Source organism: Gossypium hirsutum, chromosome D11 (assembly GCF_007990345.1).
Source record: "Gossypium hirsutum isolate 1008001.06 chromosome D11, Gossypium_hirsutum_v2.1, whole genome shotgun sequence".
In the NCBI taxonomy this organism is placed as follows: domain Eukaryota; kingdom Viridiplantae; phylum Streptophyta; class Magnoliopsida; order Malvales; family Malvaceae; genus Gossypium; species Gossypium hirsutum.
The window spans coordinates 72,346,065-72,372,893 of NC_053447.1; the positions used below are offsets into that span (position 1 = coordinate 72,346,065).

Below are 26,829 nucleotides of genomic sequence, written 5' to 3' on the forward strand. Positions count from 1 at the left end.
ACGGAAGGACCTTATTGACATAAAACTTGATAGTTTGAGGATATAATTAGAATGTTTTAAAATTTAAAGACTAATTTAGAATAAAAATCATAATTTGAGGATGTTTGATAGAATCAACTCAAATATATAAATATAATACAATTTAAATTATCACATCTACTTTTAACTCGGTGCATTCCATTCCTTATATATACTTTACCTTGAAAGCAAATTTTCAGCTAAATGTTGGGTTGGCAATGGAGAATCCATTGTTTTTGTCATTATCAAGTTTTCGGTGATTATATACCTATAAAATCACATAAAAATGAACTTTTTTTTTATTCCTTAAAAAAATTATTGTGACACTTTGTGACTCGTGTTATACGTAAATTCAGCTTAAATCCGATTCGACTTAATTTATAAATACCTATATTTTTAAGTTTACATTTTTTTAAGCTTCAAATATCAAATCAACAATTTAATGGAACAAATTCAATAATGCAACAATGAGATCCAAATTTTGAAATATTAAAAAGAAAGGGAATAAATTCTTTAAAAAAGATGGATGGACTAAATTATAAATGTACAGAAGGCACATGGACTTAAAAAGATTTTAACCCAAAAGAAAATGAAAGAATAACGTTGGTGTCAGGTGTTCCTAAGTTCGACGTTTTCCTTTTTAGCTTCTCTCTCAAGCAATACTTTGATTCTTTTTCTTTTTCTTTTTTCAATTCATTTTTTTTCCTTTATATATAAATATATAACACTAAATAATTCATTTCATAACCCAGAATTTTCTCTCTTTTCCCCCTAGTTTTCGAGATTGTTCATCATTGATACAGCAGAAACTTTGAAACAAAAAAAAAATCCTTTTTATTTTTATTTTTGGAATTTTTTATAGAAGAAATCGAAATGGGATCATCATCAGAGCAACAAAGTAGTGAAAACTATGATTTTACGTTCAAGATTTTATCGATCGGAGACTCGGGAGTGGGCAAAACTAGCTTGATTGCTAGCTTCATTTCAGCTTTTTCACAATATTCAGCTCCCACCATTGGTTCTTTTATTTTCTCTCTTTAATTTTTTTTTGAGTTATGGTTTTTTTTTATTTGTTTTATTTGTGAAGATTTTTATTTGGGTTTTTGTTTGAATATATGTTTATAGGAGTGGATTTTAAGATCAAGTTCTTAACAGTTGGTGGAAAGAGATTGAAGCTTACCATTTGGGATACTGGTAACATATATATACACTTTTATAATTGCATTAAGTGCTGACAAGTTACTCGAGTTTAATTCGAAACAAAAAATTAAAATTGACTCTATAATTTTTCTTTATTTGAAGTGAGTTGAATTTTAAGTGTATTAGTGCTTGATTCAATTAGCTCGTGTATTACATAAATTTACATATATGTATATGAAGTCAAGAGTGAAGTTAAAAAAATTTTGTGGCCGAATTAAGTTGTATATTTTTGTAATAGCAAAAATATAATTTCATTATTTTAATAATCTATATCTTTATAATTTTTTTAAAGAGATAAATCATTTTTATATTATTTTTGGGTTAAAGTATAATTTTACCATATACTAATTTAAAATTTTATAAATCGTAACAAGACTAAAAATGAAAATTTTCATTTTAAAATGGTCAGGCCCTGCCAACCTCCCCTTTACACTGCCCCTTAGTATAATGATTATTAAGCTCAAAAATCTCAAGTTATAGCGATAAATTAGGCATAAATAATCGAGCTTGAAGTAAAGTATTAAAATTCAGCATAAATAAAGTAAACTCGATCTTTAAAAATAAAACTTAGCCGAGTTCTAATTTGGAATAACTTGTCAAATAAATGAATTTTAAAATTTGATTATAAAAATAAGATTTATTTTTTATTAAGTAAAGGAGGTTTAATTTTCAATTTATTAAATTATTAGGACTGCATTAAAAAAATTGAATGATTGATTTGTTTGATTGAATGGTTATGGTAGCCGGCCAAGAAAGGTTCCGAACATTAACAAGCTCTTACTATAGAGGTGCCCATGGGATCATATTTGGTAAGTTCATGGTCCAATTTTCAAATTTTTATAATATTACTCGTATTTAAGTGTGAGTATTTGATATAGATATATATTTCAACACGAGTATATTCAATCTCTTGATAAGTTTTTTTACGTATTTGAATATTCTCGTATTTAAGTGTGAGTATTTGATATAGATATATATTTCAACACGAGTATATTCAATCTCTTGGTAAGTTTTTTTTACGTATTTGAATATTCTCATATCCATGTCTAGATTTACATTAAGCGCACACGGATAAAGCTCGAAAATTTTTTGAGGCTATAATAAAATTATAAATTTTTGAAGGGGCTAAAATATAGTTCTACTATTGTATTAGTTTATACCTTTATAATTTACATAGAGGCTAAAATATAATATTTTCATTATTAGGCCAAGCCCCCTATCCACTCTTAGATAAACTTGTTTATGGGTCGAGTTATCTGCTCAAAATATAAGTGAGTCTGGATAAAAGAATACGAGCCCGAAAAATAGACTTGGAAAAAAATTAAACTCTTTTATTCTATACTTTTGCAATATATTTTTATTTTTTATGTATTACGTAATTTATATTACATAAAATCAAATATATAATAATACAATACTATATAAAAATTAAAAATATGTTAAGCTTTCTAAATTTAAAATTTCGATAATAGAAAACCCATATAGAATATTGAATATAAACTAAAAATAAATATGTTTTTCTAAAATAATACGGACAGACCTAAAACGAGCTTAAGTTAATCATTTACAAATATGGATAGGTGTACTAATATCATTCACAGACTCGATTTTGAGTATTTTAATAAATAAAAAATCGAAGCAACATAAAACCAAGATTAGGAACAGGCTCTGACGCTCATGTTCTAAATATATTCAGATACAGGATATAATCTTCAGAAAATAACCGATGCCTTCTGGATGTAGCTTATGATGTAACACGGAGAGAAACGTTCACAAATTTGTCTGATGTTTGGGCCAAAGAAGTGGAGCTCTATTCTACCAATCAAGACTGTGTCAAGATCCTTGTCGGAAATAAAATTGATCGTGTAAGTCCAATGTTCTCTTTCCACTTCAAAACTATCATTTTATTTGACATATTTGTAGATTATATTTGAAACCCATATATCATAATTGCTTCTTCTTTTTAAAATTTTACTCGGACTCAAATATCAATATTGAATATAGGTCAATTTTTGCTTTTTGATAGAATGATTAGAACTACCCGTAGTCCCTCCTCAACCCTTAAATAAGAGGATAATGCGCTTCAACGCACTCAAATATAAGTCCTCCTGTACTGGCAATTGAGCTAAAACTCAGTCGGTATCCCAAAAGGTGTTAAATATGAATGTTTTAATAAAATACGAAGAGTCCAAACAATATTATAACTTTGCTAAATATTTTAAAATCAAAGGAATTTTTTTTTTTTAACTTCTAAACATCATCTCAATAAATATGCACAAAGCTAAGGACAAGCAAAAGCTCTCTTAGTTAAATAGGTAGTTTCATTTGCGATCCCTCTCAAATATTAATAACTATTAAAAGGGGCTTTGTAGTTTGTCTCCCTTTTGATAAATGGAAAAATTACTTTTTGCCCCCTCCCCCATAATTGAGGTATTTTCTTTTATATGATTTGTTTAGGAATCTGAAAGGGCTGTAAGTAAAGAAGAAGGGATTGAACTTGCAAAAGAGCTTGGATGTACGTTCATTGAATGCAGTGCTAAAACAGGACAAAACGTCCAACAATGCTTTGAGGACCTTTCACTCAAGGTAACATGTTTTTTTTCTAACATCAAGACGAGTTCAGAAATTTGCTTTAAAGATATTAGGAATGGATCATAAATTATTAGGACTCAAAGTATAATTTTACCATTATATTAATATGTAATTTCATAAATATTTGAAAAACAAAATGATAAATCTACCATTTTAGGGGAGACAAGGTCACTGCCTGCCCCCTTTTCCTTTATATATATAATGTTATTCATATCCATCACTCATCGATTATGGATCATCATACAGATAATGGAAGTTCGTAGTCTTTTGGAAAAAGGGTCGACTGGTGGAAAAGGACACATCTTAAAGCCACAACCAGCTGGAAACCCGGGGCCAGGGCTGAGGCGGCCGGGGCCACCTCCTGACTGTTGTGCTTAGATTGCAGCATTAATGCTAGTATTTTAACCATCTTAGGGTTTTCTTCACACACATATATACATGATATACTGGTGTTGCTTTCGATGGAGTTCTTGCCTCCGTTAATTGGTTTAATTCCAAAATTCATCTCTTTACTTTATGATAATTAAAAAGCTAGTATTTTAACTTTAATTTATCATAATTTAGTCCTTTCATTTTATGAAAACTAATCCATTTGGACAATAACACTGTTAAACTTAGTTGCTAGATCTTTGATTTGGAAGTCTACAGTTTAATAATCTATATGCATAAATTCTTCTTGGTTAATTTTTATCCATGGTGTTTATGGTCAAGTTAAACCGAGATTTGATTTTAAAATTTTACCCAAATTTTAATATGACTCAGCTCGACTTACCTAAAAAACCTTATGTTATTGAGATTTAATTTTAAATACAAAAATTTTTAAATTTTAAATTATTTACATTCGAGTGAAGCCGAATCATGAACAAAAATTCTTTGTCGAAACCTAGCTCATATACAACTCTATTTATATCTAGCCTGCCAAAAACAATGCTTATATGTTAATTTTGGATTCGATATTTTTATACATGTATTGTTGTAATGGACTTAGATCCGAATACGGCCCAAAGGAGCTTAAGGTCCAATAGATGTATTGTCTAAACGAGCTTGGTCTGTTCAAGGTCTAAAAGTACCACGTGGCACAAAACAGATACTAGATCTGATCATGGGTCAAGTTACTAGATTCGAGTTAAAGATATGTTCGAAAAGTGGAGGGTTTGAGTAAAAATATAGGCTCGAAAAATAGGCTTAGATTATAAAATAAGACTCGTCTAGAAAACGGGTTGAGCCTCGGGTAAGTTTTTTTACCTGGGCCGGACCCAAAAAAACTATTATTATTTTGCCATTGTTTTGCTACCATTTCGCTATTATATTGCTACTATTTTGTTGTTATTATTTAGATATTGTATAACTCTTATATTATATTTTTTAAATTTGTTTTTATACAAAAATAATAATATAAAAAAGTTTAATATAGGTGGGCAAAGCTGGACCGAGCTTGATTTTAATATTTTTATCTGAATTAGACTTGAACAAAATTTTAAACCCATTTTTTAGATCGGGCTTAAGTCTAAAATTTTAGACCGACACAGTACATGATTAGCTCTAAGAAATACAACTTAAAAAAGAAAATTCTACACGTCAAACAAGTAGACACGTAGAATGAACTAATAACGATGTTAACAAATACGAGACGTCCCATCATCCACAGATGGATTGTCTTAATCACAACACTAATTGTCATTAGCTTAATTAAATTAGATGAGCGGCCCTAATTGCTTTACTTAAATGGCTAATATGCCATTAAGCTTAAGCTTTACCAACCATGACTTGCCAATTAGCATATTATAAGGTTATTATCACTAGCAATGTTATTTGGAATATGCTTTGGATAAACAAATCCTAGATTCTTCTTTAATTAATTAAGCATTTTCAAAAATAATGATAATTGCTTTTTAGGTAGCCCATTTCCTATTAATAATAACAAAAAGTTATGAATTATATAAATATATATACATATATATATAAATAGAATTTATTTTTATATACTAAAATTCATCATACCTAACATATGGGTGAAAATATTATTTTCTAAAAAAATAAATATAATATTAAAGTAAAATAAAAAAAAAGTATAGATAAGTGATTATGTTTAAATAATTATTTATTTATTAAATAAGAAAAACATTTTAATGACTAATTGGTATTGAGTTAACTCGTGATACCAAATTCATGCAGGGACAGAATCATAAATTGTTTTTTTGGTAGAATTAAATTATTTTTTTTTTATAATTATCTATATCCAGAAAGCCATATACTTTGGAAAAAGCTTGTACAGTGGGAAGGGGTTTTGATTGATCGATCAAAAAGAAGAATCTACTTCAACCGATATGCCCTTAGGCACGGCCATGCATAACATAGAAACCACACTTGGAAGGGGTGGACAATTAGCTAGAGCAGCGGGTGCTGTTGCGAAACTGATTGCAAAGGAGGGGAAATCGGCCACATTAAAATTACCTTCTGGGGAGGTCCGTTTGATATCCAAAAACTGCTCAGCAACTGTCGGACAGGTGGGGAATGTTGGGGTGAACCAGAAAAGTTCGGGTAGAGCCGGATCTAAATATTGGCTAGGTAAGCGTCCTGTAGTAAGAGGAGTAGTTATGAACCCTGTAGACCATCCCCATGGGGGTGGTGAAGGGAGCACTCCAATTGGTAGAAAAAATCCCGCAACCCCTTGGGGTTATCCTCTACTTGGAAGAAGAAGTAGAAGAATGAATAAATATAGTGATAATTTGATTCTTCGTCGACGGAGTAAATAGGAGAGATTATTTCTTTCTTCGACTTTACAAGAACAAAAATATATTTTTTTAAATGACTAATAAAAAAACCTTCTTGTAGTAAATCATTTATTAAAAAATATTTAAGAAAACATTATTGTTTTGTTCACCTATAAATTCTATTTAATAATCAATGAAGCAAGTGGTTAAGAAGCTTTGGTTTGGTTCAAAGTTTAAACCTTATATATTATTAAGTTTGCATCACATAATTAAATATTGGTGGACATATTTTAACATTAATATATGTTTTGTATTGGAATTATTCTCTTTAATTTAATTTTATATAATCTAGTCTCTCCGTTTTTATAAAGATTCAAATTGACAATATCGTTAGTTGTTGTGAAGTGATAACATGAAAATATTTTTACTATCAGTCAAACATGTAGTTGGAGATCTAACTGATCATATCTAACTGATAATAATTTTAGATATTCGTTTACTGCTTAAGGTATTTCTTTTAAAGAAAAATCTGTATTAAAACTTTAAACAACAACTAATATTATCAATTGTAAAAATAGAAGACTATTTTATACCAAATTAATTAAATCTCGAATTTTCAACAGAGGTACTAAAATTAGAATTAGATATATTTTACAATTAAATTTAGATCTAATTATGCTTTTAGTCCTCGTACTCTTTAGAATGTTGAAATTTAATGGCTATATTTTTTAATTTTAAGAATTTAATTTCTCTACTTGTTTGATTTAAAAAATTATAGTCTAATTAATAACTCTGTTAATCGGCTTTTATTCAATTTGACTATGAGTTATGAATTAGACTTTAATTTTTAAACAAGATATTTGAATATAAAATACCACATATATATGGCAAACAAAGATTAATAGTGCTATTAATTGGTGTTTGACTTTCAAATCAGACAAATAGAAGGATTAAATTTCAAAAGTGAAAGACAACAGGGACTGATGGCAGAATTAAACCTTAAATTTAAATAAAATAATGTCAACCACCGGGTCTTATTCTACGTGTCCGAATCATATTGCGTGGTGACAATGAATCTAATATCTGACGAGTCACCCAGTCAGAAAACTTATCCTTTTTCTTTTGGTTAAAATCGTCTTAAAGTCCTTATACTCTTTGTACATGTTGAATTTAGTCCCTTATACTTTCAAGAATTTAGTCTCTATACTTTTTATATTTCAAAATCGGTTAAAATTCTTCTATTAAATTTACTAGTGTAACATTTTAAAATAAATAAAATGCTCACTTGATAGCCATGTAACAGAAATAACATTGTAATAAACTTGAATTTAACAAAAGAATTTTAACTGTGTCAACAATTAGATCTGCATTTTTAAATCTAAAAAATATAAGGACTAAATTCCTAAAATTGAGAATAGTGGGTCTAAATTCCAACCATATGAAAAGTAAAAGGACTCAGAGCATTCTTTAACCTTATTCATTTTCATTTTTTTTCTAAAAAATAGTAATTTTAAGAAATATTTCCCTGGATGTTTCGAGGAATGGGACCCAATGCCGCACATTACGTTGCTCTTACCCAACATGAAACACGTGTCAATTACTTATTCACGTGAAGCAAAAAATTTAAAAAAATTAAAGAAAAAACAAAATTTTAAATAATAAAGGGTTTTTTTTTACAAAATAAAGTATAAATATATATATCAATATTTTATTAATAATGAAACCCAAAGTTAATTAAAAAAAATTAACCACAACTCGACATCAATAGCGAAGATAGAAAAACTGTCGAAATTAAGTTATATATTTTTGTAAAGTTAAAATATAATTTTATTATTTTAATAGTTTATAACTTTTAAATTTTGAAGAGTTAAATCAAAATTTTATCATTTGAAGGTCAAATACAAATTTACCGTATACTAACTTAAGATTTTATAAATTTTGAAAGAACAAAATTTAAATTTGTAAATTTAAAAATTTGCAATTTAAATTTATTATTATGAAAATAATAAAGGGACCCAAATCAAAATTTGACCTTTATTAATTAATTTTAACTTTCACAAAATTCAGGTCTAAAAAGTAAATTACACAAAATTTAACTAACTTGAAGCGGTAACCATGGACCGTCCCTTTTATATATAAGTAAACAGGGCTGAGAACTGAAAATACACTCCGATCTTCACTCTCCATTTCCCGTCCGCTTGATTTCCATTAGACGGTGAGAACCATGCCGATCCGAAACATAGCCGTGGGCCGACCCGAAGAGGCGACTCAACCGGACGCACTCAGAGCAGCTTTGGCTGAGTTCATCTCCACACTCATCTTCGTTTTCGCCGGGTCAGGCTCCGGCATGGCCTTTAACAAGTTGACCGACAACGGAGCCACCACCCCGGCCGGTCTCGTTGCCGCTTCTATAGCTCACGGCTTAGGACTTTTCGTCGCTGTATCCGTCGGCGCTAACATATCCGGCGGTCACGTCAATCCCGCCGTCACTTTCGGTGCTTTCGTCGGCGGGAACATCAGTCTTTTACGCGGCATCCTTTACTGGATCGCTCAACTACTTGGCTCAACCGTCGCTTGCCTCTTGCTCAAGTTCGCTACTAGTGACATGGTAAACATACACCACTGGTCAAATAAAACATATATAAACTTTTTTACATTTAATTTTAGGATTAATTTTAAAACCTTGAGTTAAATTTTAAATTAATCTCAAAATTTTAAAACATTTTAATTAAGTCCTTAAGTTATCACTTACCAATAGTTTAGTGATCAAATTTTAATAATCTAACTATCCGTTTAAATGTAATTTTAACTCATACACAGTATACAACATATTTAAAACACGTAATTTAACATGTTATTTATATAGTAAGTACATAAAGGTGATGTTAAGATGCACGAATCGAGACTTTATCTCTAGTGGCGTATCTAGAGGGCTCGTAGGGCTCCAGCCCCCTTAAAATAAAAAATTGTTCATTTAATTCTTTTAAAAATTTTAAAATTTTAAATTAATAAAGGTAAAATTGTACTTTGCCCCCTTAAAAATGATAAATTTTTTATTTAATCCTTTAAAATTTATAAAGAGATTTAAGCTATTAAAAATTACAATTTAATTTCGGCTCATTAACAAAATTTTCTAATTTCGCCCCTATTTATCTTCTGGCTTATAATTTAACATTAAAAAAATAATTAGAATATTTTAAATTTTAAGTATTAATTTAAATCGTTAATTTTTAAAAATGCCCTGTAATTAATTACCAATTTTTAAAAAAAAATAAAAATTATTACCAATATATCAAAAAATAAAATTATTTACTTTTTAATAAAAATATTAATTTACGGACTCGTAAGCCTAGTTTATTCCTTCAACGTTTCCGCCCTAAATACCAATTTTGAAAATCAGTTTTTTCCGTTATTTTTAATAGCGCTAATATACGGTTTTGTTACGGTACTTCGCAGACCGTACCGGCTTTCGGACTTTCATCGGGAGTAGGTGTGTGGAACGCGGTCGTTTTTGAGATCGTGATGACTTTCGGATTGGTCTACACGGTTTACGCCACGGCCGTCGATCCTAAAAAAGGAGACCTAGGAGTGATCGCACCGTTGGCGATCGGTTTTATCGTGGGAGCCAATATCTTGGCCGGTGGTGCCTTTGATGGAGCTTCGATGAACCCAGCCGTTTCGTTCGGGCCGGCTTTGGTCAGCTGGTCCTGGGACAACCACTGGATCTATTGGCTCGGACCGCTTATCGGTGGTGGTCTGGCTGGTCTCATTTACGAGTTCGCCTTCATTAACCAAAGCCATGAACAACTCCCTCCCACCGATTATTGAAACCTGTTTAATTTATCATGAAAACGGTTTTTTCCTTTTCTTTTCCTGGTGTATGTATTTTGTTGAGCTTTTCTTTTGTGTTTAATTTGTGACCGTTGATCATGCTTACTTTATCATGATCATCATCCAATGGCGGATGTTGTTTGTGAATTTGTGTTAATGCTCCTCTGTTTTCTATAATTGTATTTTTAAAGTTTATATTTAATATATTGTCAACATATAAATCTCTAAATTATTGATTAATCAGTAGCTTATTAATAAATATAAAATGTTTAATTTTTTAATGATAATTTTGATTATTAATACATATATATTTATTAAAATATTAAAATTTCTTAAATCTAAATATAAAAAAATTATTTATTAATAAATTATATGATGGGATTTTTTGGCAATATAAACTGTATATAGTGATGTTGTATTAATAAAAATGAATATTTAATACATTATTAATATTTATATGTTGTATTAATAAAAATATAAAAAAATTGTTTATTAATTTTTTTTGGCAAAAAAAAATTGAGGTTCTAAGAAGATGGAATCCGGAAGTGACAAAAAATATATGTTTTTTGGTTTTTTTTTTTTTAGAATCTTGTCGTGCTTATACAATTTTATTAGTAGAAAAATCGAAACTTTAAATATACGTATGTTGTGTTGAATTTTTTTTTAGGAAATTTCTTTGTAGTATTATTTATTTGAAGTAAATGAATTTTTTAACGAATCAATATTATTTTTAGTCAGGGTTTTGTTTCTTAATTTTTTGGAGAGTTCAAGTGTTTGAGATTATTGGAAGCGCTGGTAGGATTAACAAAGTGAGAGTGTCCTGTTGGGACCAAGCTTTTCAGAATCGGGCTAGTCATGCCATTAGTTTGATTGGTCCGATTAAATAAATCATTAAAAAGTTAAAAATCAGTTTATTGATGCAAGGATTGGGTGGTTCACGTTGCTTAGGGTAAGGTGGAGAGCCACTGTGCATGGTGGGCAGAGAACAGAGGTTATGGGTTGATCGGAGATAAGAGAAGTGAATGTAAGAGAGTGAGTTGAGGAGAGAGAGAGGAAAAGAAAGTCTTCTTGTGTGTGAGAGCTCAGGGTCTATATATCAATTTTAATATTTTTATAGAAAAATATTAGATTAAACCAAAAGTTGTCACGTGTTACTATCTGATTGGTCCACCAATCTTTTTAACGGTTAGTATAATCAAACATAAATCCCGTTAACGAAAGGGTTTAATTGATTTTTTTCACATTTTTTAAAAAATTTCTTGGCATATAAACCTTATATATTATGCAAATATTAGAGGAAGATGTCAACTTTATTTGAGAGTGACCCTCTCACATGAGTCATTTGATTGTGATTTATGAAAACTTTGGATGCTTTAAGTGATTTATAAAAGATTGTGTGAAAATGATCAAAACGAATTCTCTATAGATTTCGTATTCATAAATGAAAAGAGTTGTGTAAAAAATAATAAGATTTTGATTCAAAAAATAAAATTTAAGCTACGAGTATTTTAGTGTTTTCTATTTAAATTATTTTTTTTATAAATTTTATATATAATATATTAAAAGCCCTTAATATTTTTTTTAATAGAGATAATATATATTTGATAAGATAGAGATAATATATAATATATATTTGATAAGATAGAGATAATATACTTTAAGACAATATTTAACTTAGAACTTATATAATATAAAGTGAAAACTTTATCACAAACATAATAAAATATGTCATTCATGAGCCACATTTGTATTAAATTAATTAGGACTTTGTTTTAAAGTACACTCTTGAACAAAGTTTTTTAAATTTTTTTTGTTGCTTTCAATTTATTGATACAGTAATACAACAAAGAGAAGGTATCAAAGAGAGAATAGTGGTTACTGTAGAGGTTGATTCATTCAGTCATGGAGGAAAGTTACAGGGTATAAATAATAAATGTGAGGAGAGTGTTAAGGTTGAGGACTGAAGATAAGTTGATAGAGTATAGGCTTGATATTCTTAGAGAGTCCATCCCTTTTTCATCATCCCTGAATGTATTTATAGGCGAGGTCCTGTTTAAGACAGCGTTAACGTGCTGCCTTATCATCTAGTCATCATTACAGAATGTGTGGGGCAAATGTTTTTGATGGGACAAATTTTGTCATTCACTTTAACTTGATGGTATAGGGTACTGGAGTCCTTGTTATGTTTGGTGACCAACAACCTTAATTTCTCAATGAAAACTTAGGGATCCAAATTACGGATCGTTTACACTTGTCCAGATGGTCTCTCCAGAAAGGAGGCTTGTGGGTGACCTTTCAGTTTGTTGGCAACTAGCTTAATGTTTGGGTATCTTTTTTGTTTGCCACGTGTCTTGACACTGATGGGGTATAACACAAATACTTATTAATAATAAAAATATATTATCTTATTTAATTATAAATTACAAAAACATTAACATAAAAATCATTTTCAAATATTTTATTAATTTTAAGGCATAATGAAAATTTTAACTCTTAATGTTTACATCATTTGTAAATTTGGCTTTTTTTAAAGCTAAATTTCGCATTAACATTTCAAAAAGAATTAAATCGTTTTTTTAAAAGGAAATGTTAATTAAAACATTAGTTTTTTAATGATGTTAGTGTGCCAACCTATGTTGTAGTCTATATATACTTCATGCTGACATGGCACTATTTGTCTTATATGTCACGTCAATAAATAATTTTAAAATTACAAAAATATTTAAAAAATCAAAAATAAAAATTTATAAAAAGTTTATGAAGTACACGTAGATTGTCATATAAATTGTCATGTTTAAAAATTTAACATTTTAGCCAATATTTTTTTGTTAAAAAAATAATTTGACTCTTAAATGTTAATGGTCAAATTTGACTCAAATAAATGTCAAATTTAACTAAAAAATAGGGCAAAATTGACAAAATTTTTTTATAAAACTTCATAATTCAATTTATCATTATGCCTTATTTTTAATAGCTCAAGTGCTCAACCCAAGGTTCAATCATCAATAAACGAATTTTATCGAGCCTAATTGAACAAACTCAAGCAACATAATTTTTTTGATCTTATATCGAACTCGAGCTTTAAAACTGAAACTCGATCGATTTTTTAATTGAGCTTGATTAAGTTACATCTAATAAATCTAAGTTCGAGATCTCAATATTTGTAACTCTTATTTCGAATTGTGGCATTTGTATTGTACCTAAAAAAAAAGTCATGGCATAATATGGGTTAGACATTTCACGACTATGGCCCTAGCCAATTACTATAAAGATGGGCTTCACTCAAAGCTATCATATTTGGGTCCATTGGTTCTCAGCAAGGTCTAGCCCATGGTGAATTTAGGCACTTCAATAGTTTTTTTAAAAACTTTACTAAATTATTAATAAATCTATATTTTAATTATTTAACTTTAAAAAATTACTAAATAATTATTGAATTAGTAAAAAATTTTATTTAAATCACTGAGATAATGGAAAATTCATGGAAAGTTACAATCCTCACAACAAAATAGCGCACCCACACGTCTTTATCGACATTGCTTTCCGACCGGACGACCGAGAGCTAACTATCGAGACTTTGGACTATCCGGACACATACTTCGTGAAATGGTTCACGCAAGTTTGTTGTCGGGGACAACAAGATCAAGTTGGTAAGGATTAAAATATCCTTTCCCTTTTCTATTTATTTCTATGATCGATGATCATAGAGGGGCCCCTTTACCATTCTGTATAAATAGGCTATTCTATTTGTACATATATGGAAGAGGGGATCATTCAATCTTTGTTTGTCCATTAGTTTGGTTTCTTTTCACCGCGGGATAGAGCAGTTTGGTAGCTCGCAAGGCTCATAACCTTGAGGTCATGGGTTCAAATCCTGTTCCCGCAACATTACATTTTTTGACAAAAAAAACTAGATTTAATCCGATTAACTAGTCATTTTTTCTTTTAGTGGGGTGTATTATATTCCAATTCCAGTCAACTATTTACAGTCAACTATAACAAATCTTTTATCCTCTTATCTTAAATACATTGCACTGGGCAGATAGCGGGAATGTAAGAGTAAAATGTAAGATTACTCGTAAGCATATTTTACTAAATTATCATTGTTATAATTTTTTTAATAAATTTATTTCCTTTAATAATTTTAATTTCAATTTTTTATTATGATAAATTGTTACACTTTTTACTTTTTATTACAATTTATAAATCATAAATATAATAATTCATGAAAGTGATTAATTTACCAAAAATATTTTAATTATAATCATAACTAAAAAATAAATTATTCGAGAAAACTGTTTCACTATTAAAAAACTATTTCTCAAATTTTATTTGAGAAAAAAACCTAAATAGATTAAAACAATAAAAATAAAAGGCAAAATATACTAATGGTCACCCAACTATAAAAAATTACAAAATGGTCATTCAACTATTAATAATTTTTCTCACCCAACTATAAAAAACTACAAACTGATCACTTAACTATTCAATTTTATCTGTTTTTATCACCAACCGGCTAACGGAGGCAGCTTTTAGAATTGGCAAATTAACAATTTTGACCCACAACATTTATACATGATGTTAATTTAATTTTGATTCTAAAAAATCTAACCCGCAACATTTACACATTATAACTTTTCAAAGTTGGGTGACAAAAAAAAGTTTACTAATAATTTCAAAATTGGGTAACCAAAAAAATAAATATTCTAATAATTGGATCACTACTAATGTAGATTACCCAATACATAATCAGTCTTAAGCACCGACCAAACCATATATATATATAAACAAAACAAAGTTAAAGCTACTAAGATCATATTTATTCAAACTTGGTGCAAGGAAACTCATACATTACTGTCTCAACATCTGAATTCTAAAGATGAAAATTCTATAAAAATCATTTTAAACCCAAAATATAAAAAAAATAAAAATAAAAAAAAACCTCAAACTTAATCATCTCATGTGTCGATCGCGATTGTTTCGACTCTAGCAGCGGAAAATGATAAAAAAAAAAAAGAACAGTAAAAGCATCTTACTTACAGTCACCATTCGGTCCACATGCTGCAACTTCTTCATTGCAACAATAACCTGAGATATCCTACCCTTTTTGGTGCCCCATTTGCTTTCGATGGCGTAAAACGCCTAAGCCATTAGCGATCTATGAATGATTTGTTCATGAGGTTGACAGCGTCGTCCATGAACTGCATTAACAGTAGCAAGTAAACAAATTAATCGTGAAAACATGGAGGATGACTCTCAGTTTCCCTTTCTGATCTTCTACTCTAATCCAATACGACGATGTAATGTTCGTTAGGATCAGAGCAATTAGCAAGTACTATCTAAATTATGCATATAACAAAACTCTTTTCGTTTCTCCCAACAAATTATGGGCCTCAAGCCCACCGTTGTATATACTATGGGCCTTTTTAACCCATTATCTGAGAGCTGTAGACCTATGTTACTCAAACTCTTCATCTGTGTCAAACACTCGTGTGGATATAAATAGAAAACTTCAGAGAATTCTAACTATACTCATATCTAATACTCACACCTGAGTCCGATAGCTCTGGAGTGCCTTAAGGTGTAATAACATGACTAATTAGAGCAAATCCCATTTTGCCGAATCAACCTCAATGTTAAAGAGAAAACCATAGGTTTCTGTTTCATCACAAACATCTCCATCTTTCAACACTTTAAAGCCTTATTAAAGATGCAAGCAACACGATAAGCAGATCATTCCATGTGTGCTCGAAAGAGAAGAGCAACTAAAACTACAGATTTTTACCTTTCCAAGCAGCTTTAGTTCTTTACCGACTGGTTCCAAAAATTTCGTGTTAACTTCAATTGGCCACACCTGTCGATATTGAAAAGACGAATAAATTAACAAAAATGTGTACTGGGGTAAGGTCTACATTCCGGACATATATGAAGGAAGATATTTCAGGAAGATAAAGGGAAGTAACAGTCATCTAAGTTTCACATAGAAGATGAAACCATAGGGTTTATCTTTCGAATTTATTTTGTATTTTTTCGAATTAATGACTAGAGAGACATAGTCAATAAATGGACCAAAGTTAATTAGAACGAGGAATAAAACCATGAAACAAAGCAAACACAATATACAAACATGACACAAGTTTATTTTGCTAAAATAAAATGCAACAGCCAATGTTTTCGAGATGTCTTCGATGGTTCTAACAGCAGCTATTGTGAACTTACAAAATTTCTCCATAAACACTAGTTAATTAGAACAAGGAATAAGACCATGAAACAAAGCAAACACAACATGCAAACATGATACAAGTTTGTTTTGCTAAAACCGAGTGCAACAGCCAATGTTTTCGAGATGTCTTCAAGGGTTTTAACAGCAGCTATTGTGAACTTACAAAATTTCTCCATAAACACTAGATAATTAGAATGAGGAAAAGGACCATGAAACAAAGGTTGCAAACACAACATACAAACATGACACAAGTTTGTTTCACTAAAATCGTATGTAACAGCTATCGTTTCCGAGACATCTTTGACGGGTCTATTGGCATAAAAATTCCCCATAAACCCTAGATAATTCCATTCCTAGAAAAAGACTACTTATGGAGTAAATAAGCTAAACTTCCTCAACGGTTTCTTCATATGAAAACTCCAAACCACAAGGATTCCCTTTAGTTGTACTAAAGCTACTACTTGTTATAGATTATGATAATAGACAGAACCACTGCTACCATTCAGATCAATCGGGATTTTTTAGAATAATCCGGTTCAATTCAATTTGGTTCTTGGTTTTTTCAGGCTACTTTTGCAGTTTTGGTTATTAGACTTACTTTGATAAAATAGGCTTTGTTTTATGAGTTTTGTGCATTATTTGGTAAAATTTAAAAAAAATCATAAATAATTTTTATAAAATTAAAATTTCAAGTAAATAATAAATAACTCTATAGTTTTTCTAAATATATATAGAAAATTTAAATTATTTTTCACTATTCTAAATATAAAATGTTTATTTTTACACCATTAAAAAACTAAAAATAATTAGAAATTAAATAAAAAATATAATTTGATTCGAGTAACCATGATTGTTTAATTTGTACTCCAAAAACCATCCAAACAAGTTAGTTCGAATCAGTTTTCGGTTTCTCTAGCTGCCATTTGGGCATTGAATTATTACTTTAATAACATAAATTAAAAAAAAAAAACCAAAGCAATTAAATACCTTAAGACCAAGTAATCTAACAGGAGTAACCTGACCCGGAACAATACATTCGGGTCCCGCCGCTTCCACAATAGCCTCAGTCGCTAACCCACTTCCTATAGGATCCGGGTGCTGCAAAAAAAAAATCAAAACAAAAATCCCCAATTCATTATCCTTTTTTCTTTAAGAAAAAAAGAAAATACAATTGATTATAAAGGGGATAAAAGAAAACCTTCATGACAGCGATGGCGTAATTGGAATTAGGGTTTTGACGTATACGAAGAACAGGCGAGTGGTGGATTTTAGGAACTGATTTTCCGGCTGAGGCCCGCCATGGAACATCCTTTTGCAACGAAGCTCCGCCTTTCTTCGACATAGTTTTTTCTTAACGACCGAAACGAAAACAAACTATAGGTTTTGGTTCCAAATCTTGATGAAAATCAAGATATTGATAAAAAATGAATGGAAATTAGAGAAGCTGTGGAATATTGTGGATTAGCTTTTTTTTTTCTAGCTGTGGCTTTTCGAAGTTGGTTTTTAAATTTGTTTTGTGGATATGAAAATGATATTTATTTTGGTTTTCTTAGAGCTTTTATTTTCTTTTCAGTAATAAAACAAAATTTGCCACTATGTCCCCTATACTTTTATAAAATTTGTAATTTAGTCATTGTTCTTAGAAAATTACAAATTAAGTCACCATACTTTTTCAATATTTCAATTTTGAGTTTTGAGTTCAATTGTTAACTTCGGTAGTATTTTTCATCATCAAAATTTAATTTGGCATCTAAATGACAAAAAATTAAATATGCTAAACTAATCATTTTTTTACAAAAACTCGTAATGTCGGTTCAGATTGGACTAAGATTTTTAAAATGAGAAAAATAAGAAGACTCATTTTGTAATTTTTAAAGCACATGAAGTAAATCTCAAATTTTATACAAGGACAAACAATAATTTTAACCTAAAAATAATTCACATTCTCTCTTTTCAAAACCTTTATTATAACTATTAATTTTGGGTCAAATTCTATAAAAAGTCCTTGTACTATATATTTTGGAAAATTTAGTCCCTCTATTATAATTTAACCATTTATAGTCCACTAATTTTCAAAAAAATGGATTTTTAGTCTCGAGTCTAACTTTTTTCCCTTAATTCCATCAAATAATTTAACGATGTTACATGTGCACCGTAGCATTTTTGTACAGGTAAACAATTTTTTGCATATTTAAAAAGAAAATTATACAATATTTATTTTTGTACAAAAAAGGCCAAGGTGTATATACCACATTATCACATGTTTAAAAATTATGCCACGTAATATTATTTGATGGAATTAGAAAGAAAAAAATGACTTCAGGACTGACAATACACATTTCAAAAAGTAGAGGGACTAGAAAGGATCAAATTATATTAGAGGGATTAAATCTGCAAAAAAAAGGAGCATAATATAGAGACCTTTTATATAATTTGACCTTCAAAAGTCTTTCGAGGGTCATATTCACGTACTCATGTTCGGATATGCATTCAACAAGAACACGAATACTTCGAAAAAAATGGAAGAATATCACTTGCAATGAGAAAGTTTTTAGCATCAATGAACCAACTAAACCAATGCATGTTCATATCCAGCATGCCTGAATTTCAATAATTTGATCCTAATTTTATCTTAAAGAATGAATAAATATTTCAAGTTCTATCAAGATACAAACTAAAATATAAAAGTTAATCCTTCTTTGTAAGAACAACCAAAAAATACAAGTTGTTCCTAACAAATCATTTAATTAGCAGCATGTTACTAACAAAATTCGATACCTTTTTTAATTACATCCGTCGCTGTTCTGTTTTGGATGATTAAATTTGAACAAAATATAAATACGTGGAAAGAAAAAGAAAAAGAAAAAGAGGAATACCATCAAAATTGAGAAGGGAATAGCAGAACATCCATCGAGCCTTCCTCTGGCTCGGATTAATCAGCTAGACCATAATCATTCCCACTACTTGCGTGCCGCATCTTCGAGTTTCTTCCATGTCATTTCTCGTTGCTCTGCTACCTCTCTGGCTTTGGCTTGTTTCTCTGCAAGCTGTTTCTGGCACTCATCGACTAACTCAGCGTCCATTTCCAAGAACATTTTCCGTACGTTCACGGTCAACCCATGAACTTCAGTGTTCCAATGACTTTGGATATTCTTCTCCAATGCCTCAAAGATGATTGGTAATATTACCTGTCGGTTCTCAGCGATTAAGCTCACAATGTGCTCGCTATTCCAGAAGAAGAGGGCTCTTTCTGCAACCTGTAATACAAAATGGTCTAAGGGAGAACCGTGAAGAAAGTTGTTATCGTATTACTAAGATCGAAGCCAAGTTTTAAAGAAACCAAGAACTCCATAGCAACCTGCTCGGGTCCAACTATAAACCGTGACCATTGGAATCAAACACTTTTTAATAAAAGTAATCCATTGCGTGTGAAACTTAGCTCAATAAGAATCAGTTAAGCACAATCAAACCATATGGTAAATAAAACGATCATTTGTTGAGAACCATATATCTACTCGTAAATTCTAAAAACAACCGATTGCACGACAATCAAACAGTATCTACAGACAATGAAGAAGACAACTGAAAATCAACTATCCAAGATATTACATGAAGCAAAGGAAAATGATTGTATTTTATAAAAATACCATGAAGGCCTTTGTACTAGGAGTCAAATTGCATTTTATCCTTTTACTCAAAAAATGGGCAAATTAATCTCAGTAAATTAGATCAAAGAGCAAATCGATCCTTCTATTAAAAATTTCATACATTTCTACTGTTAAAAACTGGTCCTTGTACGTCAAAATGTGGTACACGTGGCATGCTAGGTGTAACTGTCTGGTTTTCCCTTAGCCATGCCAGTTTTTATCGGTAGAAATTGATGAAAGTTTTAACAAAAAGGACCAGTTTGCCCTTTGATCTAACATACAGGGACTAGTTTGCCCATTTTTTTAGCAAAGGGGGCAAAATGCAATCTGACTCTTAGTATAGGGGCCTCCATGGTAGTTTTAGTATTGTAATTCTTTATGATTGAATATCAGCTAAAACAAAACCATGACCGAGGAACGCATTCAGATGAGTATAGACACGGCACCATGGGAGAAAACTGATTCTATTGGAGGCCGAGCTACTCTAAGGTTTTTTTTTTTAATGGACGCAGAAAGAGTGAAACCGAATGCAAATTGTATAATGTTCAAAATAATACAAAAATCGGCACAACTTTCAGAAAAAAAATCAGAAATGATAAAACACAATGTATGCAGCACATTGCAGCATGAGCCAATGGTTATGCTTCAACAACCACAAGAAGTAACAATGTTCACATCCTAGCAACAACTCCACAATTGCGAATACCAACGATTCCTAAAGGTGATTCAAGTTCCCAAACCATTGCCAATTTCGCAAAATCATGTTGAAATATTCAAAAGACAAAAGCCATAAAATGAGTTACCTGAAAATGAGGGCTATTAAGGCAACCTGCAATCTTTCGGAAAAGAGGAACCATACATCGTTGGAACTCTGCGGACTGTGTTTCTTCGAGCACTTCCTCGAGTTCCCCGAGGAAGAGAACTTCCTTTTGACAATTAACCAATGGCCAATACTTCAACAGCCCTCTAATAACCATATCAGCCAGCTTATAATCCTTGTCAACAAACTGAACTATACAATAAGACAATTGCTGATGATAATTACCGACCTGTTTAGTCTTATGCAAAGGGATCAATGCTCTCATAAGGAACAATTTATGTTCTTCTCTCATAGGCATTGAGAAGCCATTGATAATACTTCCTAGAATCTCTAAAAGCTCGCCCACACCGCTATGTCTCTCGGTTTCATAGATAAACCTATAGAATATGTTGCTTATGGATTTCCTAATTAAAGGACGATGCACCATGAATTTTCCATAAATCCTATGAAGAACCATTTTTAAGTACTCTCTTTCCCTGAAATCTTCAGTATCAAACAAATCAAGCAGCTTTAAAACAAAGGTATGATCAATGTATCGCTTGGCAACCTTAGTGTCCGTATCAGATGAAACGACGTACCTCAAGAGAAGCTCGTAAACGATCTGTAAATGTTGCCACGAGGGTTCGGAATAGTTTTCCTCTTCGTCGGGATCCACGACTTCCGTCCCCGAGCTCTCGTGAGACGCCGGCGGGAGGCATCGGAAGATGTTGACTCCGACCATCTTGATCATCTCTCCGAGGCAAGCCTCCGCGACTTTGCCTGTACCGGATTGGATGAAATCGACGAGTTCTAGCAGCGTTTGCCGCTTGATTTCTTTTTCTCGGGCTGATTTCAAGGTGTCCGTGAAATCGAATCGGAAGCAACAAACCTGTAATTTCCTCATGAACAGGTTCTGTCTCTCCGCAGCGGGGGATTTTCCGAGTAAAGGCAAGGGTTCCACGTGGGTCATCGGCGGTGGAACGACAGGTTCGACGGTGTTCTGAGCTGGTGCACCGACACCGGATTTTGATGTCGGACCCGGCCCGGGTGCACCGATTCCCTTTGAAGATGCATCCGCTGATGAGTCCGATGATTTGGAAGGCTTCCGATGCCCTCCTTTCTTAAAATTCTTGAACATTTTGTATCGAAACTAATTGAGGATTAGATTTACAAATCGAGATAGAGATTAAGGCAATGGAACGGCATGCATCAAATCAATTCCCCGTAAATAACTAATAAAAATAAAATATCGTCTTTAAGGAGCTTAAATTTCCATAAAATCTGTCTCTATTTCCATAAATTATAGAATTTCGTCACCGTTGATTTTTCGGAAATCTGCCAAAACTCATCGGAAAAATCTGGTAGCGAATCTAACGGCGATGGTGGTCCGGCGACCAATTTAACATTTTGAAAAAAAAAACCAAGAAAGTGAAAGAGAGGACAGGAGAGTGACGAAATAAAAATAATATTTTAATATTAGAATAGGTTAATTTCATCAGACATCCTTAAACTATGGGTTTAATTTATAAATTGGTCTCCAAACTTCAAAGCATTCTAATTGAGTCCTCAAAATATTAATATTGTATTAATCAAATCCTTCCATCGGTCCATCTACTAGCTTGGGTGTTACACGCTAGCTCAAACATGACTGAATCAAACCATAAACACGTGTAATTATTATATGAACAAACATAGATTTGCGTGTTTTAAGTATACTTTACATCATATCGGAGTTAACATTAGGATGACTAATATAATACCAATAAATTGAGTATTTAATTAAAATATTTTAAAGTTTAAAGAACAATTTAAAATTTGTGTGATAGTTTAAGGATTCGTAGTGAAATTAGTCCATTGTGATTTTTCTCTTAATCTTCTAACAAAGTGGATAGTTTTAATTTAACTTAATTTAATTTTGTTTTGACATTGTTTTTCATACACGTGGCAAAAAGCTAATCGACAAAACCCTGAGCCCACGACGGACATGCCACGTGGGAAAAAAGAATGAATGATAAAAAGGTAAAACGACCTTTCAGGTCCCTCTATTTTAGGAATCAAATCAAATTAATCCTTCTATTATTAAATTCATCAATTTAATCTTAATAGCACAATCAAATAAAGTCAAATTTTAGTAGAGTTAGCATTTACTATTTTTAAAAAATGACATGAAATTTTTAAATTTTAAAAATATTAACTCTATTAAATAATAAATGACAATTTTTTTAAAAAATAATAAATGTTAACTCATTTAAAATTTAACCTTATTTGATTATCATAATAGTACATAGATTAATTTGATCTAGTCCTTAAAATAAACGGGCCTACCAAATAAATTTACCGTAATTTTATTATAATACAAAGAAATTTTTAAAAACCCAAAAAAAGAACTTTTACATTTATTAAGAAAAATGAAAATTAAAACAACACACACAAAAACCAAATGATTCCCATTTCTAATCTCCTTTTTATCTTTTATTTTTATATTTTTTTTCTATATTTTTTTCCCACAAAGCTATCACTTAAGTTCATTTCAAAAGCTAATTCCAACACTCTGGGGTTAAGGCATGGTTCCTTTTGGGGTCCTTGTAATAATCATAGACCAAATGGTACCTTTGAACCCATTTCATTGCTTTATATTGTTGCATGGTTAACCTGCCGGATCGATGAGGCGAGGCAAAGACCGGCCGGCACCGAGGTGACGAGTAAGCCGAGCAACCGCCAGCTTTGAAACTGGTGAACTTTGCAACAAAGGGTTGGTAATTGTAATCAGCTTTATATTTGCCATCTTCAGTTGCCCATGATGAAGCATCCCATATTGAACCATATAACCACATTGGCCTTAAAGGGAATGTTGCATCACTTTTCCTTTGGTACCTTCTTATAGGCACGTCATCTACTAGGAATCTAGTTCATAAAATATAATATAAGTCAATAAATAGAATGCCTTTAAAAATGAAAAGAAATTGGTAGGGACTTCGGAAGGATTGCAAATGTTGGAATTAGGGACGAATTCGGAAAAATTTTTAGGGGCCGAATTGAACTATATTTTTTTGTGAGGTTAATGTGCTATTTTATCTTGTATTAACTTATGATAAAATTATTTTTGAAATTATTAAATAAAAATATTTTCATTTTGGGGGGTTAAAGTGTAATTTTACTACATAGTAACTTTCAATTCTATCATTTATTAGGGGATTAAAAAAATCTTTTTTTTTTCATTTGAAAGGGGCCAAAGACCTTGCCTACCTTCTTTAAATTCACCCCTGATTGGAATCGAGCCCTAGATTGAATGAACATCATTTTAAAGAGGTGATTACATGAATCAACTAAGCTAAACTGTATTTTTTTTTACTGTTAGAGTTCTCTTTTCAATATATCCTTTTTATGTAAAAGACGTCTCGATTTAAGGGTAGGAGAAGAGATTGTAAGTTCAAGGACCAAATTGGGAAAAAATTTTGTCAGATTTTGGGATTAATGTGGGAAAAAATTCGAGAACTAAAGTGAAAAAGAAGTTACTAAATTTAAGGACTAAATGATAGTTTATCCCTTTCTAAATACTTACATGATTTCCTTAGGACTCCAAAAAATGGCGTAGTGATGAAAATCTTGGGTAGGATCAAACCAAAGATGAAATTTCATTTCCCTTCCGATGATTTCGCCATCTCCACTCCCTCTGATATACACATTTGTCTGCAAAGTATAAGGTTTCCCGAATGTGGTTCCGAGGAATTCAATGTCCACTTCGTCATGGAATCCCGGATGAACTTCACTGTTTGATAGCTGCCATGTGTTCGATCATTTGTCTATTAGAGATCAGCAACACACAGGTATAACTAAAATTTTCAAAAATTTAAGAAAAATTCTCTGAAATATCCCGTTTTATCTCTGTCAATATTGTAGCTCATTGGGTTCAGATTATTCTTAGATCAAGTCAAGTTAGACTCGAAAAAAGAGAGAAGCTTTTTTAGTGATTATTTTTCCATTTACAAGATTCAAAATCAAGATCGTAAAAGATATTAAGTTCTTAAATAGAATAAAAATATAATTCGATTCGATTCGAATAATTATGATTTTTATCTTTTAAATTGCAAACTAAAGAGAATATATTTAATTGCTAAGTTCAAACAAAATTCAATAAAAATCAAAGATTTTCGATTTTTTTTTCAGTAAAGAAGAATTGAATTCTCACATAGAAAGCTGTAATGACCCCTGCAGTGTAACCAGGATGAACTTTAATAGAGGCACCAAAATAACCCGAACGAAATGGGCGATCCGACTTGAACCCGCTTCCTGAAAAAAAAACCAGTAATAAAACGAAGAAAAATATCAGATTTGAATGATCATGATGGTAAAATTCTAGTTTTGGTCCTTCTATTATGTTTAAATTTAGGATTTAATTTCTATACTTTAATTTGATGTAAATTGAATTTTTTTTTCTTTTATAATGAGAATAGTTATTCCAAATAATCAAATTATTACTATTCTTGGAATTTTTCCCCTTCAATGGCGGAATGTCATTGGAGGCAATAGGGACTTGGCCCTGAGAATTTTAAAATTTTTTATTATGCCATTCAGAATTTTTGAAAATTTTAATTAAGTCTGTAGTTTTTTTTTTTTGAAAATTCTAAATAAGCTATCCGAAAGGCTTAAAAATATTAATTAGACCCTTAAATTTTTTGAAAATTCTCATTAAACATCCCATTTTAAAAAAAATTTAACTAAATCTCAAAATTTTTGAAAATTTTAATTAGGCTCCCCAAAATTTAATGACACATTCCGTCACTGATCATGTTGATATAGATTTCTTTATAGTAATTTTAAGATTAATCTACGTCAACATTTTTGAAGGACTTAATAAGAATTGACAAAATTTTTGAAGGGACTTAATTAAAAATTTTAAAAGATTTAAATTACTTAATAAGAGATTTTAAATTTTTTTGGGACATAACTAAATTTTTTTTAAAAAAAACTTAAGGGTCTCGTTACCATCTACCCGTTGTCCGCATTTAATTATTTGGACTAACTAAAAGACATTATAAAAATAGATCAATCAAACTATACCAAATTAAAATATAGTAAAGAAATCTCGATTTTAAGTATAATAGAGGGGTTGAAACTACAATTTAACCAGAAAGTTTCAAGCTGGAGCAGCATTGAATTTACTTGGAAAAAGCAAAAACAAGTAAACAACAACAACCTGAAGTTCTATCGAGCCAGATTGTTAATGTGTTTTGATCTACACTTTGATGGCTAAAACCCCAAAGGCTTTTAAACGCATAATGAAAGCTCATCGGCCGGAATTTAGTGCTCGGCCAGTATCCCGGCGACGGCGGCGAACCGGCATTCATTGAAGGAATCGATAGCATAAGAAGAAATATTAAGAGAATGGCAGCCATTAAAAAAAGCTTGAAATCAGAGCAAAACAGAAAACTCAATGTGTTGAAGGAAACTTTTGATTGATTTTAAGTGTATATATAAATGCTAAGGTGGGGTGTGACAAATGCACCGGCAAATTTCGGGTATTTTTTTTGGATAAACTATATTCATTATTAGTAAGTTTACGTTTTAGTCACTTAATTTTAAAAAATTATAAAATGGTCATTGAATTGATTTAAGTCACAGGACTGATAAAATCGTTGTTTGTGTGACCTTCTCTGATTGCACCTCCTACACCAGTCGAAAGCTTTTTTTTCTCTTTCTCTTCTACAGTTCAGTTTTTTTTTATGAAATAGCTTTGAACGTCATGAATCTACGAACCAAAATCCAAATAACTTTCTTCTTCGATTCTCGACACCAACAGTTCTA

The 26,829-nt window shown here is 30.8% G+C and overlaps 6 protein-coding genes and 1 non-coding gene across 8 annotated transcripts; 4 read left to right on the forward strand and 3 right to left on the reverse strand.

The window, feature by feature from the left end:
• Nucleotides 1–750: 750 nt before the first annotated feature.
• LOC107898799 (ras-related protein RABC2a) lies at nucleotides 751–4,359 on the forward strand. 2 transcript variants are annotated; one of them, XM_016824346.2, is made up of 6 exons: nucleotides 752–1,036; nucleotides 1,144–1,212; nucleotides 1,962–2,027; nucleotides 2,962–3,083; nucleotides 3,676–3,804; nucleotides 4,057–4,359. In XM_016824346.2, exons 1-6 carry the CDS (start codon nucleotides 892–894, stop codon nucleotides 4,186–4,188), a joined length of 663 nt encoding a protein of 220 aa, XP_016679835.1. In that variant the 5' UTR covers nucleotides 752–891; the 3' UTR covers nucleotides 4,189–4,359. The 2 variants fall into 2 exon arrangements, with proteins under 2 accessions (XP_040961238.1, XP_016679835.1); XM_041105304.1 differs by lacking the exon at nucleotides 1,962–2,027 and having other exon boundaries at nucleotides 751–1,036.
• A 1,752-nt stretch (nucleotides 4,360–6,111) lies between these two features.
• LOC121223570 (50S ribosomal protein L2, chloroplastic-like) lies at nucleotides 6,112–6,580 on the forward strand. Its single transcript, XM_041105305.1, has one exon. The coding sequence runs from the start codon at nucleotides 6,138–6,140 to the stop codon at nucleotides 6,564–6,566; it is 429 nt and encodes a 142-aa protein (XP_040961239.1). The 5' UTR covers nucleotides 6,112–6,137; the 3' UTR covers nucleotides 6,567–6,580.
• A 2,000-nt stretch (nucleotides 6,581–8,580) lies between these two features.
• On the forward strand, nucleotides 8,581–10,557 carry LOC107898064 (aquaporin TIP1-1). The gene is made up of 2 exons (XM_016823616.2): nucleotides 8,581–9,132; nucleotides 9,981–10,557. Exons 1-2 carry the CDS (start codon nucleotides 8,749–8,751, stop codon nucleotides 10,350–10,352), a joined length of 756 nt encoding a protein of 251 aa, XP_016679105.2. The 5' UTR covers nucleotides 8,581–8,748; the 3' UTR covers nucleotides 10,353–10,557.
• Nucleotides 10,558–14,167: 3,610 nt separating this feature from the next.
• On the forward strand, nucleotides 14,168–14,241 carry TRNAM-CAU (transfer RNA methionine (anticodon CAU)). Its single transcript has one exon. It is a non-coding gene; the product is annotated as a tRNA-Met (tRNA).
• A 912-nt stretch (nucleotides 14,242–15,153) lies between these two features.
• LOC107898801 (uncharacterized) lies at nucleotides 15,154–18,106 on the reverse strand. Its single transcript, XM_016824348.2, has 4 exons — nucleotides 17,777–18,106; nucleotides 17,566–17,676; nucleotides 16,141–16,209; nucleotides 15,154–15,556 (listed from the first exon to the last, which is right to left on the reverse strand). The coding sequence occupies exons 1-4, from the start codon at nucleotides 17,918–17,920 to the stop codon at nucleotides 15,506–15,508; spliced, it is 375 nt and encodes a 124-aa protein (XP_016679837.1). The 5' UTR covers nucleotides 17,921–18,106; the 3' UTR covers nucleotides 15,154–15,505.
• Nucleotides 18,107–19,280: 1,174 nt separating this feature from the next.
• LOC107898800 (serine/threonine protein phosphatase 2A 57 kDa regulatory subunit B' beta isoform) lies at nucleotides 19,281–22,466 on the reverse strand. The gene is made up of 2 exons (XM_041105306.1): nucleotides 21,029–22,466; nucleotides 19,281–19,835 (listed from the first exon to the last, which is right to left on the reverse strand). The coding sequence occupies exons 1-2, from the start codon at nucleotides 22,160–22,162 to the stop codon at nucleotides 19,539–19,541; spliced, it is 1,431 nt and encodes a 476-aa protein (XP_040961240.1). The 5' UTR covers nucleotides 22,163–22,466; the 3' UTR covers nucleotides 19,281–19,538.
• An 872-nt stretch (nucleotides 22,467–23,338) lies between these two features.
• On the reverse strand, nucleotides 23,339–26,465 carry LOC107898803 (probable xyloglucan endotransglucosylase/hydrolase protein 32). Its single transcript, XM_016824350.2, has 4 exons — nucleotides 26,222–26,465; nucleotides 25,214–25,314; nucleotides 24,587–24,804; nucleotides 23,339–23,928 (listed from the first exon to the last, which is right to left on the reverse strand). Exons 1-4 carry the CDS (start codon nucleotides 26,418–26,420, stop codon nucleotides 23,562–23,564), a joined length of 885 nt encoding a protein of 294 aa, XP_016679839.1. The 5' UTR covers nucleotides 26,421–26,465; the 3' UTR covers nucleotides 23,339–23,561.
• Between the last annotated feature and the right edge of the window lie 364 nt (nucleotides 26,466–26,829).

Excerpts from the sequence above, each read along its gene's own strand:
- LOC107898803 (XM_016824350.2), bottom strand. The coding sequence starts at position 26,420 with ATGGCTGCCATTCTCTTAATATTTCTTCTTATGCTATCGATTCCTTCA. Across the intron at positions 24,805-25,213 it reads GGGTCATTACAGCTTTCTAT|CTATCAAACAGTGAAGTTCA; the intron begins GTGAGAATTCAA and ends AACACATGGCAG. Across the intron at positions 23,929-24,586 it reads TGGAGTCCTAAGGAAATCAT|ATTCCTAGTAGATGACGTGC; the intron begins GTAAGTATTTAG and ends TTTATGAACTAG.
- LOC121223570 (XM_041105305.1), top strand. The coding sequence starts at position 6,138 with ATGCCCTTAGGCACGGCCATGCATAACATAGAAACCACACTTGGAAGG.
- LOC107898064 (XM_016823616.2), top strand. The coding sequence starts at position 8,749 with ATGCCGATCCGAAACATAGCCGTGGGCCGACCCGAAGAGGCGACTCAA. Across the intron at positions 9,133-9,980 it reads AGTTCGCTACTAGTGACATG|ACCGTACCGGCTTTCGGACT; the intron begins GTAAACATACAC and ends GGTACTTCGCAG.
- LOC107898799 (XM_016824346.2), top strand. The coding sequence starts at position 892 with ATGGGATCATCATCAGAGCAACAAAGTAGTGAAAACTATGATTTTACG. Across the intron at positions 1,037-1,143 it reads ATATTCAGCTCCCACCATTG|GAGTGGATTTTAAGATCAAG; the intron begins GTTCTTTTATTT and ends ATATGTTTATAG. Across the intron at positions 2,028-2,961 it reads TGCCCATGGGATCATATTTG|CTTATGATGTAACACGGAGA; the intron begins GTAAGTTCATGG and ends TTCTGGATGTAG.
- LOC107898800 (XM_041105306.1), bottom strand. The coding sequence starts at position 22,162 with ATGTTCAAGAATTTTAAGAAAGGAGGGCATCGGAAGCCTTCCAAATCA. Across the intron at positions 19,836-21,028 it reads TTAATAGCCCTCATTTTCAG|GTTGCAGAAAGAGCCCTCTT; the intron begins GTAACTCATTTT and ends TTTGTATTACAG.
- LOC107898801 (XM_016824348.2), bottom strand. The coding sequence starts at position 17,920 with ATGTCGAAGAAAGGCGGAGCTTCGTTGCAAAAGGATGTTCCATGGCGG. Across the intron at positions 17,677-17,776 it reads ACGCCATCGCTGTCATGAAG|CACCCGGATCCTATAGGAAG; the intron begins GTTTTCTTTTAT and ends TTTTTTTTGCAG. Across the intron at positions 15,557-16,140 it reads AACTAAAGCTGCTTGGAAAG|TTCATGGACGACGCTGTCAA; the intron begins GTAAAAATCTGT and ends CTGTTAATGCAG.